This window comes from Mustela erminea, chromosome 17, assembly GCF_009829155.1.
Source record: "Mustela erminea isolate mMusErm1 chromosome 17, mMusErm1.Pri, whole genome shotgun sequence".
NCBI classification, from domain to species: Eukaryota; Metazoa; Chordata; class Mammalia; order Carnivora; family Mustelidae; genus Mustela; species Mustela erminea.
Genome location: NC_045630.1, coordinates 38,907,245 through 38,924,877, shown reverse-complemented (window position 1 = coordinate 38,924,877; position 17,633 = coordinate 38,907,245). Strand labels below are relative to the sequence as shown.

The 17,633-nt window shown below is 36.7% G+C and overlaps 1 protein-coding gene across 8 annotated transcripts in view; it reads left to right on the top strand.

Annotated features, from left to right (window-relative positions):
- Positions 1 to 17,633, top strand: part of DENND1B (DENN domain containing 1B) — a 278,698-nt gene that overhangs the window by 25,578 nt on the left and 235,487 nt on the right. For 3 of the 8 annotated variants that reach the window (XM_032317057.1, XM_032317058.1, XM_032317059.1), the window contains exon 3: positions 10,390 to 10,447. The exons of the other annotated variants lie outside the window; for them this stretch is intronic. In XM_032317057.1, coding sequence (XP_032172948.1) covers positions 10,390 to 10,447 — 58 coding nt within the window. The remainder of the gene's footprint in view (positions 1 to 10,389; positions 10,448 to 17,633) is intronic. 8 annotated transcript variants of the gene reach the window in all.

The window sequence follows — 17,633 nt, the reverse complement described above, 5'->3', positions numbered from 1 at the left end:
GATGAAAACAAGGTTTTTGGTTTTTTAGCATATATTCTTAATATTCTTATAGAATCTTTTTTTTTTTTTTTAATTTATTTGACAGAGAGAGAAATCACAAGTAGGCGGAGAGTCAGGCAGAGAGAGAGAGAGAAGCAGGCTCCCGCTGAGCAAAGAGCCCGATGAGGGGCTCGATCCCAGGACACTGAGATCATGACCTGAGCCGAAGGCAGCGGCTTAATCCACTGAGCCACCCAGGCGCCCCTATTCTTATAGAATCTTAATGGAGCTCCACACTACTGCTAGAGTGGGGCTGGCTATTCTGATCATGTGAACAGTATATGTGGCAGTCTTTGCCTAGCCAAGGGGCTATCAATCTTTATAATTAACTGCAGTTTTTCTCGAACTGGGGTCTGCAGATTCTTAAGTTTGAGATACCCTGATATCCAGAATAAGGTCTGCATTTCAGTCAGGTATTCTAAGTCACCCATGACTTGGACTCAGAAGACCATTTTAGACGTTATTTTATTGTTCTACATCACTCGTGCTCAAAACAAATATTATGTGATTTTTTAAAAAAGGTTTCATTTATTTATTTGTCAGAGAGAGTACTAACAGGGGGAGCAACAGGCGGAGGGAGAAGCAGGCTTCCCGCTGAGCAAGGAGCCTGATGTGGGACCCTGTGATCATGACCTGAGTGGAAGGCAGGTGCTTAACCGACAGAGCCCCCTCCAGGCGCCCAATGCCTTCAATTTCATAAAGTGACAATAGTTAAGCTTGCTTTGAGAAGTAGAAAATTTCACTTGCCTATCTCTTGTATAATTTCTTTTTACCTTGGTATATATTGTAAAGACCTCGCTCCCCTAAAATTATAGTTTGAAAATATTCTTTCATTAATAGTTTGTTTATTATAAAATTTGGAAAATCTGGGGCGCCTGGGTGGCTCAGTTGTTAAGCAGCTGCTTTCAGCTCAGGTCATGATCCTGGGGTCCTGGGATGGAGCCCCGCATCAGGCTGCCTGCTATGTGGGAGGCCTGCTTCTTCCCCTGCTTGTGTTCCCTCTCTCTTGACGTGTCTCTCTCTGTCAAATAAATAAATAAAATTTTAAAATAATTTTTTTGGAAAGTCTGGGTTTCTTTTTAAAAAGATTTTATTAGTTTATTTTACACACAAAGAGAGAGCACAAGTAGGCAGAGAGGCAGGCAGAAAGAGGGGAAAACAGGCTTCCCGCTGAGCAGAGAGCCCTGTGTGGGGCTTGATCCCAGGACCCTGAGACCAAGACCTGAGCTGAAGGCAGAGCCTTCACTGAGCCACCCAGGCACCCCAAAAATCTGGGTTTCAAATCCATTTGTACTCTCTAATGTATGTGACTTTGGGCAAATTGCTTATCTTTTTTAATGTCTCTCTTTCCTCATGTATAATTTGGATTTAATAAACATAACCATTTCACATTGTCATGTGAGAAAGTATATGTGGAAAAATGACAAATTGTAAAATGCTATACACATTTTATAAGAAATTTAAATCAGTTTACATCTATATAAGCTTTTCCTTGACCTCTATCTGGAACAAGTAAAGAAAATTTGTCATCAAACTTTTTCTTTCATTTTCAAATTGTGTACAATTACTTATTTTTTTACCTGAATGACTAATATAACTCTTAATGTTTCTCTTTCTTTTCCCATAGTTTTTGGAAGTTAGCTGGCAAGGTTGTTTGTACTATACTGTTTTTTTTTTTTTTTAAAGATTTTATTTACTTATTTGCCAGACAGAGATCACAAGTAGGCAGAGAGGCAGGCAGAGAGAGAGGGGGAAGCAGGCTCCCCGCCAAGCAGAGAGCCCAATGTGGGGCTCGGTCCCAGGACCCTGAGATCATGACCCGAGCCAAAGGCAGAGGCTTTAACCCACTGAGCCATCCATGTGCCCCTATACTGTGTTTTTTTAATAATGCCATTCTCTTTTGCATTTGTGGCCATGTGTATTTTTATTGAGAGAACCATTGTTAAATCCCTAACGTAAGATTTTTAAAAAGCTTATCTTTTGCCCTGAACAGGCACTGGACTCTGGTTCTGTTCAGATTTCTCAATATTGATTGCTTTATTTTCTTTTAATGTCTCTCCTTGTTTTGTCTTTGTTTCCTCCATTAATTCATTTTTCTTTTGTTAGCTCTTCCTCCTGGCCTTTCTGTTATTTCTCAGTATGCTATTTCCTCTTCCTTTCTGCTGTGGAGACAATGTTGTAGTAGTCACTGCTTCTTTCTCCCTTCCAGTCACCTTCATGTGCTGTGTCATTACCTTCCCCAAGCCCGTCTTTAATAGCCAGCTACTTTCACAAACATTCAAAGTATTCTGTTAAAATTTTAATCTTTGTGACATGCATCTATTTGTTGTTTCATGGGTTGTTCGCCCATCCATCCACTTATCTATCCAGATGTATAAAAAGTCATTCTTGATGCTTGCAGGAATGCAGACCAGCCACTAAGGAATTTATAACCTGGTACGAGAGAAACATATATAAGATTTATTAAATTTGTTAGATTTTATACTCTTTCAAAGCACCATCTGTAACTGCTACTCTCATTAGAAGAGTGAATGCTTGAGAGTCCAGTAAGTATAATCAAATCTGATAAAGTTTTACTTTGCTCTTTGGTTTTACTAAGTTTTTTTGGTCTGTTTATTTTTAATATTTATCTATTTATTTACTTACGAGTTTTGGGGAAGCTCTCTAGGTCCTTAAAAAATTAGCTCTTCAGCTTTTTTTTTTTTTTAAATAAATTAATGCATGGGTGAACTTAGTGTCAAGCTGATAGAGACAGCCTTTATTTCCTGATGGCTTCCTCTTCCCGTCAGTTTTGGCAGCGTTTCAGTAGGAACCCAGCACTGACCAGGTGGTGTACTGAATGACAACTTATTTAATGTTCGTATATTATTGCCAGTGAAGTAATGCCTGTAAGTAATTCCAGTTTCCTTGCCCAGTCATGCCCAGAACAGAAGAATTCAGGTCCGTTTCTGTGTAGTGTCAAGTTGTTCTTGCTGCTAATGCAGCTTGGATACAGGTGTGAGAACCAGCATCTGTCTTAGTTCTGGGCTATAACTCCATTCTGCTACCCTTTGCCACATGTGTCCCATTTCTTATAATAGAGTTTGTGTTTGTGATTGTGTTGGTACTCCAGTTCCTTCCTCAATAAATGGTCAGTTTTTCAAAAAGCAAGAAGTAATATCACATATACTTCTGAATTCCATATGCCTAGCTTAGCACTCTGCGTTTAGCAGGCATTTAAATGAATGTATGCTAATGAATGATGATGTTTTTTTATATTTTATAGAGTAGCTGTAAGTTCCTTTGATGACAGGGGCCAAGTATTACATTCATCTTATTCATTAAGAATGTAAAAGATATAAGGGAATGGGGTCCCTGGGTGGCTCAGTCGTTAAGCATCTGCCTTTGGCTCAGATCATGATCCCGGAGTCCTAGGATAGAGCCCGAGTTGGGCTCCCTGCTCAGTGGGAAGCCTGCTTCTCCCTCTCCCACTCCCCCTGCTTGTGTTCCCTCTCTCCCTGTCTCTGTCTCTGTCAAATAAATAAATAAAATCTTAAATAAAAAAAGAAGATATAAGGGAACTTATATTTTAAATACATTAGGCAATTAATCAACATGTGGTAAATTATGTTCAAAGTTTTTATTCTGTATTTAGCTAAGTTATTATTACTTTTTATACTTATTTTTTACTTATTATTTCTTCTTTGAAGCAGTCTAATCAATGGTTACTTTTTTTTTTTTTTTTAAAGATTTTATTTATTTATTTGACAGACAGAGATCACAGGTAGGCAGAGAGGCAGGCAGAGAGAGAGGGGGAAGCGCGCTCCCTGCCAAGCAGAGAGCCCGATGTGGGGCTCGATCCCAGGACTCTGGGATCATGACCTGAGCTGAAGGCAGAGGCTTTAAGCCACTGAGTCACCCAGGCGCCCCTAATGGTTACTTTTTAAAAAAATGGAAATTCTTATTAGTTGAAGCTCATTTTCTTTCTTCAGTACATGTATTTACTTATTTCCCTTTTACTATTTTTCTTGCCATTTTTAAAACTGTTTTTTTTCTTTTTTCATTGTTTTGGTGTCCTGTACAATTACATATATTTTTATTCTGCAGTATACTACAACTACTAATATTCATTATTCGGAAAGTATTTGTTTGATCCTCCTATCAGTCTTGTCACTGGATGGATACCAGTATCATCATTGTATATTTGAAGAAAACTGAAGCGCAGAAAAGTGAACTGAGCAGGTTCAGATAAATGTCAGACCTGAAACAAGACTTTAACTCTAAAATGCACTTTCCAGGGACTCCTGGGTGGCTCAGTTGGTTAAGCGGCTGCTTTCGGCTCAAGTCATGATCCCGGCGTCCTGGAATCCAGTCCCACATCGGGCTCCTTGCTCCGCAGGGAGCCTGCTTCTCCCTCTGCCTCTGCCTACCACTTTGTTTGCCTGTGCTCATGCTTGCTTTTTCTCTCTCTCTCCCTAACAAATAAATAAATAAAATCTTAAAAAAAAATGCACTTTGCAGTACAGCTTGACTTTATATCAGATAAGTAGAATCAGTTGAGGAACTTGCTCCAAATTACGGAATCAAGTGGGTTAGCTCTTTAGGTATGATGGACTTTATCCCTGACAGAATAAATTGGAAGTCAAGTTAGAGTAGCCAAATAGTGTCAATGTGTGTGTCTATGTATATTTGTGAGTGTAAATGCTTTTATGTTTTAGGAAAAGAGATCCAGGCCTGTTGTAAAAAATTCAAGTAAAAGAAGCAAATACTGTGAATAGACTAAAAATCTTTAAATCTGATTACCCAGAGAATATCATGATTAATATTGTGTTGAACAACCCATTACACATTTCTCTGTGAATATGTGTGCATTAATATCATGTACATATTACTAAACTGGCTCATCTGTCCATAATGTCCTATAATCTGACCTTTGCCAGTTGACAATTTGTCATGAACATCTTGTGTATAAAGATAGCAGTCTACATCATTGGATTTTCTAGCTACCTAGAATTCTACCATATGGGCCTACCATGCGTACCTTGCATTACACTTCTATTACTCTGGATAAATTCTTAGCATGGTCATTGTTGGACTTTTGATATGTACTGGCAAATTTTCATACAAAAAGGTGTATATTCTTATAACTAGTTCAGGTGAGCATTTGTGTACTGCAGTTCTCAACAGTACTAGGTATTCTCTTCTTAAAAATATTAACAATCTATTCTATTCAACTCAGCACATCCAAAACATCATCATTACAGGTATGCAGTCACTATTAGAACGAATAGCTTGGTCACAATTTTATTAATAGAATTAATAAAATAATTCATATTTTTTCAACTTAGTCTTTGAAGTCTTATATGTATTTTTTGGAAATAAAAATAGACTATTTTTTTTTTTTTTTTTTTTCTTTAAAGATTTTATTTATTCATTTGACACAGAGAGATCACAAGTAGGCAGAGAGGCAGGCAGAGAGAGAGAGAGAGGAGGAAGCAGGCTCCCCGCGGAGCAGAGAACCCCATGCGGGACTCGATCCCAGGACCCTGAGATCATGACCCGAGCCGAAGGCAGCGGCTCAACCCACTGAGCCACCCAGGCGCCCAAAATAGACTATTTTTAAAAGTAGTTTTAGATTCATAGCAAAACTGAGTATAAAGTACAGAGTTCCCATATCTCCCCTACTTCCTACCTTACAGCTTCCCCCACTGTCAACATTCCTACCAAACTCGTGGTACATTTGTTAGAATTGATGAACCTTCATTGACCTATCACTGTCACCCAAAGTCCGTAATTTACATTACAGTTCACTTTCAGTGTTATAAAATCTGTGAGTTTTGATTAATGTGTAATGACATGTGTCTACCATTATGGTATTTTACAGAATACATTCAAAACCCCCCAAATCCTTTATGCTTTGCCTAGTCATCCCTTCTTTCCTTGGCCCAACCTCTGGAAACCACTGATCTTTTTATAGTCTCAACAATTTTGCTTTTGTGAGGGATTTTGAAAATGTTTTTGCCTATCATGCTTAAATTTATATTTATGATTGGTTAGGAAAATTGGCCATTATTTCGTGTTGATCTTATTATTTCTTTGAGGCATTTCCTGTTTTTGTCTTGTGTACTGTTTGATAGGTAAAGACTTTTTTCCATACCAATGAATTATTTATTAAATATTGATATTTTCCAATTTAACATTTATCTTTTAATTCTGTTTATGATATTCTTCATTCAGGAGTTTAACATTTTTTTTTTTCTAGTCAAAGTAGGCTTTTTAAAATAGTTTCTGTTTTGGGTATTTTTGCCAAACATCTGAACCCATGGAAGAAATCAGGAGTTAGCATTTTAAATATATTTCTGATACAGGTCAGCTTTGTTACAATTATATTCTTGCTAGGATACAGGGAAAATCAAGTTAACTGAATTATACTGATTATTTTCTTGAATGTTTGATAAGAATTTATCAGTGAAGCCACTTGGGCCTGGAATTTTTTTAAGTAGGAAAATTTTAATTATGAATTCAATTTCTCTAACAGATAAATGGCCGTGAGGGTTTTTTTTTTTTTTTTGGCATTAGTTTTGGTAATTTTTAATCTCTAAAGAATTATCCTTTTTCATCTAATTGTAAAATATATTTGTACAAAGTTGTTTGTGGAATTTTTTTTTATCATCTTTTTGATTTCTGTAAGATCTGTGGTAGTAATCCCCTGTTTTCATTCAGTGTTTGTAATTTATATATTCTCTCTTGTTTTTCTTTCTTTCTTTCTTTTTTTTTTTTTTAAAGATTTTATTTATTTGACAGATGTTCACAAGTACGCAGAGAGGCAGGCAGAGAGACAGAGGGGGAAGCAGGTTCCCCGCCTAGCAGAGAGCCCGATGTGGGGCCTGATCCCAGGACCCTGGCTTTAACCCACTGAGCCACCCAGGCGCCCCTCTCTCTTGTTTTTCTTGATCATTCTAGCTAGGGGTTTACCAGTTTCATTGATATTTTCAGAGAAGCAACTTAGGATGTTGTTAATTTCCCTATTTTTGTTTATTTTCTGTTTCATTGATATCCTCTCTCTGTTGTTTTTTCCTTCTGCTTATTTTGGATTTAATTTCTTATAGCTTTTTAATGTGGAAATTGTGCTTAATTTTAGAGTGTTGAATTTTAAACCTTTCTTTTTTTCCTAATATAATCATAAATATATAAATTTACCTTTAAGTAATGTTTTAGCTATGTCTCACAAACTTGGACATGTTTTTATATTATGTAGTAGCAAATATTTTCTAATTTTCTTCTGATGTCTTTCTTGATCCACAGTTTATTTTAGAGATGTGGTACTTAATTTCTAAATATTTGGGATTCTTTCTAATATATTGTTATTCATTTTTAAATTTTTTTTTAAAGTTTTTTTTTTTAATTTATTTATTTATCAGAGAGAGAGAGGGGGAGAGAGCGAGCACAGGCGGACAGAATGGCAGGCAGAGGCAGAGGGAGAAGCAGGCTCCATGCCGAGCAAGAAGCCCGATGTGGGACTTGATCCCAGGACGCTGGGATCATGACCTGAGCCGAAGGCAGCTGCTTAACCAACTGAGCCACCCAGGCGTCCCTTGTTATTCATTTTTTTAAAGCAGTGCCTTTAATGACCATTGCTTTTGTAAACCCCAGCCACAGTGATTTTTTGGGAAGATTTTATTTATTCATTTGAGACAGGGATACAGAGAGAGCAGGAGCAGGAGGAGAGGCAGAGAGAGAAGCAGATTCCACGTTGAGCCAGGAGCTCTACTCGGAACTCGATCCCAGGACCTGGAGATCATGACCTGAGGTGAAGGCAGACGCTCAACCATCTGATCCACTCAGAGCTCCTCCCAGCTACATTTATTTAGGACAGGGACGTCAAACTTCATTTTGCCATTGCTTCTGTATAGCAGTTTTCTCTCTCTCTCTCTCTCTCTGTTTTTAAAAAAGATTTATTTATTTATTATTTATTTATTTTAGAGAGAGAGATTGAGCATCTGAGTGGGGGGGGAGAGGGACAGAGAGAAAATCAAGCAGACTCCCTGCTGTGTGCAGAGGCCAACGTGGGGTTCCATCCCATGATGCACAAAGTCATGACCTGAGCTGAGTCAGAGTCATATGCCTCATGCCCCTGAACCACCCAGGTGCCTCTGTATAGCGGTTATAATGACTTTCAAATAAAATCCCACTCCATCTTTGACTAAGATCTCTGAAACAACCTTGTTCATTTCTGTCCAATTCTGTGTGCCTCATATACATCAAGGCATCTGTGTTGTAGCCAGTGGCCCTTGAGCTTGGGAGCCAGAAATTTTAACTTCTAGACTGAATTCTGTAACTTAGGCTGGAGTGTCTTATATAAGGAAAAAAGGTCGTATCATTCTCTCAGGTTTGTAGTGAAGCCAAATTCGATACCAGTAAAAGGACCTATCACAATGCCTGGCACATTATGTACCCTCAATAATGGCCAGGTGTGTTGAATAACTGTTCAGTGCTGCTTTTCAAACAGTGCTTGAACATGAAAGGTGAGGGGATTTCTTGCCAGATCTACTACTAGTATTATTTGTGGTTGTAATCTGTCTTAGACCCAACAGATGCCACCCAGACCACTTCCCTTGCCAGTCTTGCTTCCAGTCCCTAATGCAGTTACACAGCTGCTGCCTAAACCTAGATGCTGACTGAGTAGTCTGCATCCAGCTCCTAGAATGCAGACTGTGCTGATTTTTTTTTTTTAAAGATTTTATTTATTTGAGAGAGAGAGCATGCACGTGTGCAGGAGCAGGGGGAGGAGCAAAGGGAGAGGAAGAAGCAGACTCCCTGCTGAGCAGGGTCCTGGGATTGAGCCCCACGGAGTGGGGCTCTCTGGTCATCCGGAAGCCTGCTTCTCCCTCTCCCTCTGCCTGTCACTCCCTTGCTTATGTACTCCCTCCCTGTCAAATAAATAAATAAAATCTTAAAAAAAAAAGAAAAGAAAAGGTTTTTAAAAATAGCCCATGATATGGTCTATATTTGGTGAATATTCAGTGCTTGAACAGAGTTTATATTCTGCACTTTTTGGGTTTATTGTATAAATGCCTCTTAGATAAAGTTATCTATAGTTTTTCACATCTTTCATATCTTTACTGATTTTTGGGGTCTATTTCTTTCAGTTTCTGGGAGAGAGGAGTATTAACATCTTCAACTGTAATAATGGACTTATTGATTTTCCCTCTAGTTCAGCTCATTTTAGCTTTATGTATTTTGAAGCTCTGTTATGAGATGCATACACATTTTTTATTTTATCTGCTTTGTGAGCCAACTCTTCTGCCAAATAGAATTTCTTTCTTTGTCTCTGGTAATGCTTTTTAAGTTTACTTTGTATAAGGGACGGAACTTCTCTGCCTTTCCCATGATTAGTGTTTGTATGAAATTCTTTTTCCATACTTTTTTTCTTAAACTATCTATATTTAATACCTATATATTTGAGTTTTCCTTTTCTATCCTGATAGTTGTTGTCTTTAATTAGAATGTTTGGTACTTTTACATTCAGTGTAATTATTGATTAGGTTTAAATCTGTCATCTTGCTGTTTGTTTCCAGTTGTACTGTAAGGATTTAAACATTTTTTTGTTTTCTTTTTTCTTTCTTCCTACATTTTTCTATATTAATTTTTTTGAAGCATCTTATACCTCTCTCCTATTGGCTTTGTTTTTAGTGGCTCTAAAATTTAGTGGCGCTACATTAGACATTATTAAATTATCAATCTACTATAAATTAAAAACATTTCACTATAAGAACCTTCCAACAGTAAATTGCATTTATTCCCTCCTATCCTTTGTGCTATTGCTATCATACATTTTATTTCTACATAGGTTATAATTCCCACAGTAAATTGTTATTATTGTTGTTTACATAATTTTTTTTGAAGATATTTATTTATTTTTCAGAGAGGGGGAGAGAGAGCGAGCATGAGCGGGGGAGCAACAGGCAGAAGGAGAAGCAGGCCTGATGTGGGACTTGATCCAAGGGCCCCGGGATCATGACCTGAGCCAAAGGCAGATGCTTAACCAACTGAGCCACCCAGGCATCCCATCATTTACACAATTTTTAAAGAAATTAGAAAACATAAAAAATAACCTTTCATATTTACTTATATTTTTATTATCTCTGGCACTCTTCCTTTACATAGATTTGAACTTGTATCTCGTATTTTTTTCTTTTAGCCTGAAAAACTGAATATTCACTGTAGGTAAGGTCTGCTAGTGAAAATATTTCTGAGCTATTTATCTGAAAATATCATTAGTTTGAAGGATAATTTTTTTGGAAATAGACTTCTATTTTGATAGTTTTTTTTCTTTCAGCATTTTAACGATTTTGTTCCATTGTCTTCTAGCTTGCAAAGTTTTGGATGCAATCTCAGCAGAAATTTTTAGTGATTTTCCCTCTATATGGTAATATATCTTTTTTCTTTCTGGCTTTTAAGATTTTTTGTTTTTATTTTGGTTTTCAGAAATTTGATTATCATGTGCCTAGATTTAGTTTCTTTACATTTATTTTGCCTAGGGCTTTGTTGAGCTCCAAGGATGTGTGTGTGTGAGAGTGTGTATTCAGATTCAGAAAATTGTTGACTTTTTTTTTTCAAGATTTTATTAATTTATTTGACACAGAGAGAGAGAGTCATAGCAAGAGAGAACACAAGCAAGGGGAGCTCCAGAGGGAAAGGGCTCCCCCCTGAGCAGGGACTCTGACTCACGGCTCCATCCCAGGACCCTGGGATCATGACCTGAGCCGAAGGTGGACACTTAACTGACTGAGCCACCGAGGTGCCCAACATTATGTTTATCAAACTTTTTCTGATCATCCTCCCCTTCACTCTTTTCCCCTTAGGATTACAATTCATGTATGTTAGATTGTTTCCCTAATCACAAAACTCTGTTTTATATTTCTCAGTATTTTCTCTTTCTGTGCTTCACTTTGTATAATTTTAATTCTGTATTCAGAATCTTTTATTCTGTACTATCCAGTCTGTTGTTAAGCCTATACAGTGAACTTTTTATTTCAAATAATGTTTTTCAATTCTAGATTATCCATTTTTTTCTTTTTTGTAGTTTCTATTTTTCCACTGAGATTCTTCATTATTTACTCATTCTGTCTTCCTTTAAGTCCTATGCCTATTTTTTATAACATACTTGTTTCTTGTTGGTGCTATGTCAAATTAACACAAACATTGTGGCTTGAAACATCACAAATTTATTATCTTATAGTTCTGGAGGTCTGATATGGGTCTCACTGAGCTAAAATCACAGTCAACAAGGCCTCGTTTCTTTTTCGTGGCTCTAGCAGATAATGTTTTCTTGCTTTTTTCAGCTTTAGAGGCTGCCTGCATTCCTTGGTTTGTGGTCCCCTTTCATCTTCAAAAGTGGCAGTGATAAACTTCTCCCATTTATCACTCTTGACACTGATGGTTCCCTCTTCCACATCTAAGAATCCTGTGATTGCACTGGAGTCACCTGGGTAATGCAGGATGCTCCCCTATCATAAGGTTCACTGATTAGCACCCTTATATCACCTTTGCGATGTTACCCAACATATTGATGGGTTCTAGGGATTAGGACATAAATATCTTTAGAGGGTCATCTCCTCCCTCCTATATAACTCTTTTAAAATTGTTACCTTTTCATATCTGGTTTATTTTGGAGTTTGTTTCTACATACTATCCTCTCCCCACCTAGTTATGAGCTACATTTTATTGCATCTGTGCATGTGGGATAGCTTTAGATTATATAGTAAATATTGTGGAGATCGTATTATTGGCAGTTTAAAGTTTGTTATTTTCTTTTAGTAAATGGTTTTTGTTTTCATGGGCTAGCAGTTTTTTTTTGATAGATCAGCTTGATCCTTTCAAGGTTTTTTTTTTTTTTTTCTTAAGATTTTATTTATTTATTTGACATACAAGTAGGCAGAGAGGCAGGCAGAGAGAGAGAGAGAGAGAGAAGAGGAGGCAGACTCCCCGCTGAGCAGAGAGCCCGATGTGGGTCTCGATCCCAGGACCCGGGATCATGACCTGAGCCGAAGGCAGAGGCTTTAACCTCTGACTGGGTGACTGACTTTAACCACCCAGGTGCCCCTCAAGGTTTGTTTTTAATGTTTGTTTTGGTGGGTCTAGAGTATTTTAACTTCCAAGGTATATGTTTAGAACATATGGGGTCTGAGATTTTACCGGATTTAAGTAGTAGTTAGCTTGTTACACTCATGGATGTGGTCAAATATCACATACGGTGCATGCAGCAACAGGAGCATCAGTATATTTGCCTCAGTTTTCCTTGCCCCTAAATTATATGAAGGTGGTGTGGTTGGGCTTACATGGATGCCAGTTAATGCAGTTGGTCATATTATAGGAGAGAAACTATGAGCTTAGAGGACCCAAATAGTGTACAGTGTGCAGTAGCATGCCTTCCCTTTGCTCCTGGAGGGAGATCTCTGTGTTCCCAGGCTATAAGTTAATGTGCCCTTTGCTTTGGTTGGAGACAGCTTCTGTCTTCTGAGGCTGTTTGCTTTAATCATATTAGTATCATATTAATAGTTTAAAACTGTTTTAGTGATTATATGTCTTATTAATCAAACATCCTAGAAAAAATGGTCTGGAACAAAACCTATTCCATGCCTCTGCTCTCAAGAAGTGAAGAAGGTTGAAGGACCCCTAGAATTATCTCCCAACAGTGCAACCTTTCTATGGTAGTCTCAGTTGAATTCCTTGGGTGTTCAGTGTCGTTTTATCTGTATGCTATATCTCTCAGTATTATGTGACATCCAGAATCTCCATTTAGCTCTTTCTTGCCAGGTTTTGTAGAGTGTCACTTTGGGCATGTGCAAACTAGTGTTTGGCTAAAGGCTTAATGTTACCCTTATGTATATTTCTGGAGCTCCTTGCATTTGGTATCCTAGCGCCCCCTCCCCCCCATTTTGCTGCATCCCTCAACTTTATTCTCTTCTTTCTCTGCTCAACAAAACATATTGTTCACTTATGTGCTCTAGTCTCATAAGTGCCTCCAGAGAGAAAGACAGGGAGAAGTTCATGCAGTGTTCATTTGTGTGTTTTCCTTTACTTAGGGACCACAGTCCTGCTTTGCCTATTGTTCAACATCTAAAACCATTTGTTTCAAATGTTTTTTTTTACAGTTTTATTTTACATTGCTTATGGAGGGCTGGCTAGTTTGCACTCGTTACTGCCTCATGGCCCAAAGTGGAAGACTTGGTATCACTTTAATTGAAATATTTATGCGTGTATGATATTATGGTATCCAGACTATTTAAGTCATAGATCTTATTTTTTTCTACTGTTTTTTATTCTTTAGACTATTATATGAGTAGGTACTCAATAAATATGTCATGTTCCACAGAACAGACAGTAGAAATATGAGACTGAAGTACAGAGTTTATACTGAAGTGGAAAAATGCTGTCCCTTTAAGTCGTCGTGATAATGATGAGAATGTGGATGGTATATGACAGATTGGTTTATAGTTATGTACTTCTGTGTAAGCATATGCCTGAAGTTGGTAGCATAAAGCTTTTTATTAACTGTTGTTGAGTTCTTTGAAAGAAAAAGTAATCACTAGGGAAATTAGTAAAAATTAGACTTCTATGTTTGGACTACTTTTTACTGTAACTCAACATAGTGCCTTTGTATTATATTTAATATATTTCTATATAATTTAAATTTATATAGTAATTCATGGGTCATAAAGGAAGTTTACACACATCACTTTTAAGTTACTTTTAAATTTCTCAGCAACTCTCTGTGTTAGGTTCAATAGCTATTTCCATTTTACTGATGTGGAAATGAAGGCTCATTGAAGTGTTCGTACTTAAGGTTCCAAAGCTGTGAAGTGGCAGACCTGGGACTGAAAACTGGGTCTCTGAATAAAGCTTAGTGCTCTTTCTGCTTACCATATATGTGGGTCTCAAGTTAGATTTATTTATTTATTTATTTGAGTGTGTGCATTTTTTATCCATTTGAGATACTTTGATTTCTACATGGGATCATGAAATTGAAAATTTAAATTCTTAATCTGATGAGATTGCACAAGTGGTAAAGTTGTTAACTTTCTCTGTGTGATTACTAAGTATTTGCAACTATGCTGAATGGTTTTTGTTAATAGTCAACTCTTCAGTAAAGGCATACAAAATATTTTTCTTGTGTGTTATTTTAGTCCATAATTATTTATTTTAAATAATCATTTTGATAAATTAGTTTTAAATGATTGTGTAAAAACTTGTCAAGCATTGTATAGACACATTCTCATATTAGACTTGTACTATAGATATTAGTATTCTGACATTAGAATCTACTTTAAATCATGTTAATGGTAGAAAACTGCTTTAATGATTATTTACCTTATTAATATGTATCAATAAGGGTAGCACCATTGTAATCACCTTATATACTTATTTGGGTAATATGTTCTTAGTTGGAATGAGTTGGAAATGTTGACTGGAATATATTCTTGAGTTGTATTGGTTACTGTATCTCAGAGTATTTCAGAAATACTACTACTTTAGTGGGAGGGCTTTTTGGCACAACATGTTATTTTCCACCAGCCAGTGATGTTTGTACTTGATTTGAGAAGAGGCTAGCTCTATCAACACATAGGATAATGATTTACTTGCCTAATTCTTTTTCTTTGTAGCCTTGAGAAATTCCAGAAAACAAAGTCTCCTTGTTAGAGAGAAAATACAGTCTTTATATGAAAAGCTTTGAATGCTTTTCTTTTTTTTTAATCAGAATACAGAAAGCTCTTTATCTTTTGATCCATTGGATTTACTTATCAACATAGGTATCAGCTTTGGCTTTCACTCCTTCCCTTAGAATTGTAGGGCAGATCTTTGGGGCAGGCTAAGTAGCTGGTTTCTTTGGAAATTGTAACATCGGGTGGATGTGAAAAATGCTTACCTGTTTGGCAAACGTGCTTTATAAATATAGTCTTTTCTTCAGCTCATCCGTCGTAATGTTGTTTTGCTTGACTTGGAATCTAAAATAACTTATTTTTAGTTCTACTTGAACCAACACTGGTTATACAACCTTGCATAAATCATTTCCCCTTTCTTGGCTTAAATTCCTTTGGTTAAACAAAAGGTATAGACTAACCATCCTAAAACTCATTGAAGTTAAACCATTCTATCATTTTAAGTGTATTTGTGTTTTGGTTCTTCATCTAGGTTATCAACTCACCAAAGGCAAGGATTTTATCTTTTGGGAGTTTGCACAATATATAGCGTGACACATTGGATGTAGTAATATAGTAATAGAAATTTGTTCACAACCTAAATTTCCAAACCTCGGCTTTTCAAGAACCAGTTTTCTGGTTCTTGTATGTCTGTGTTCTATGTATTGTCCTGCTAATTGTTCTCTTTTTTCCATTCCTCTGACTTTTCAAATCATTCAGATAAAAATGAAAAACTTTCCAGGGACCTATGATAGTCCTATATAATCTGGTCCAAATCCCCTCTTTTTATGTTTATAACCTCTACCATTCCTTTACTCTTCCTCCCTCAACTAGAGCCAGACTGGCCTCCTTTCTGTACTAGGAACACGTCAAAAATACTCTTTTAAGCCTGTGCACTGCCTCTAATGTTCGCTCTGCCTCTAATGCTCTTCCCTAAGATACCTGCACAACTAATTACTCTCTTCAACTTTTTGCTTATTAGTGAGACCCACGTTGACCAACCTAATGAAACTTCCACACTTTTCTCTCTGGCATTCATGATTAAGTTATATGCCCAAACCTGAATGAAACACAAGTTCAATTGAATGGAGCTATTTAACAGTATCTTAGCACATTATACATTATAATTTAGAAGTAAAGGTCTGATTTCCTAGAAATTGGTAGAAGTATTTGTAGACTCAGTTATGTTCTGTTAGATTGGACTCCACTCCTGGAGTTGGGAGTAATGTAACTTCCTTGGTACCACATAGTTCCCCAATGGAAATCAGGGGCTTTGGAAAAAATATCATAGACTCTGATGAAACAACTATGTATGGTTTCATACATGATGGTTAATCTATCTATCTATCTATATATGATAGTTAATAATGGATATATGAGAACATACATAGTTCCTTTATATGCTCTTCCAGTTATAAAGTTGGATTTGATTTATGATATTGCCATATTGGGATGTGTGTGTGTACATGTACTTACATGTATACATATATATGTATATATTAATATTCCTTGAATTGCTTATATAAAATAAAATTTATTTATATCATTTTCAGATAAAGGTCTGATTTCTCAGAAATTTGTGGAAGCATGTTGAACATAACTTGGTTATGTTCTATTAGAATGAATTCATGTGGGAGCCCCTGGCTAGCTTAGTTGGTAGGGCATGTGATTCCTGATCTCGGGGTTGTGAATTTGAGCCCCACATTTGTGTAGAGATTACTTAAAAATAAGATCTTAAAAAAAAGAATGAATTCATATGCTTCCTGTCCATCTGTATATCTTCTTTGGTGTAAATTCTATTCAAATCATTTGTCTATGGAGTTTATATATAATGCACAGACACACACACGCACAGAGGATACAACTTCTTTGTTGGATTTCCAAGTTTTTTCTCCAAGTCGTGTCTTGTTTTTCCCTTATTTTAATTTAATAATTTCTTTTACAGAGATGAATTCTTCATTTTGGTAAAGTTCAATTTATTATTTTTCATTTTTATTTAGTTCAAGATACCTAGTTTGCCTTTTGATTTCTTTTTTGACTCATGGGTTATTTAAAAAAGTATTACTTCAATTCCAGATACTTAAGGGATTTTCTAATGATCTTTCCATTATATTTTAATAATATACTTCCAGAGAATAGACAGTGTATGACTTGAATCCTTGAAAATTTATTGAGATTTGCTTTATGACCCAGAATATTGTCCCTTCTCTAAATATCATGGGTGCATTTCCTTTCTCCAGCTTTGGGTAGTTTCCTCGTATGTGTCCACTGATGAGGACTCCATTGAAGACTTAGGCCGGATGGGGGAGTTGGGGGTGGGTGGTGACCTGCTACAGATGTTCAGAGCTCTATTTCTGTGCAGCTTTCTCTTCTCCAGTACTCTTTCTGTGCACTTTAGCTGCCTTGGCCTCTCAGCCTCCAAAATCCATCTCCTCATCTCAGGAGACCACTAGCTCCTTCCTGGGTTTTCTCTTCTTTTGCAACATGCTGGGAAGTCTCCAGACAGTGAGCTGGCAACAGTTGTAAGGCTTACCTTATTTGTTTTCTCTCTGTCCAGGATCATTGTCCTGCCCTGACTGATGTCTGAGAATTGTTTTGTATTTTCTTCCAGATTTTTAATTGTTAAAGATGGAAGTAAATCCAGTCCTTGTTACTTTCTCTTGGCTAGAAGCAGGTGTCCTGTTTATAGATTGTAAAAGTGCTGCTTTAACTTAGTAACTTATATAACATAGTAACTTACATAAATAGGACAAATAATTTTTGGAAATAGGTTACCACAATAGTTCTGAAGATCTGTCATCTTTCTGCCAAAGAGTGACATTGTACTAGCATTTCCCATTTTGTGTGTTTCTTAGCTTCACAATCCAACTTCTATAAAAGAGAGCCTGGTCCAGATTAGGTCATGTGTTTGGC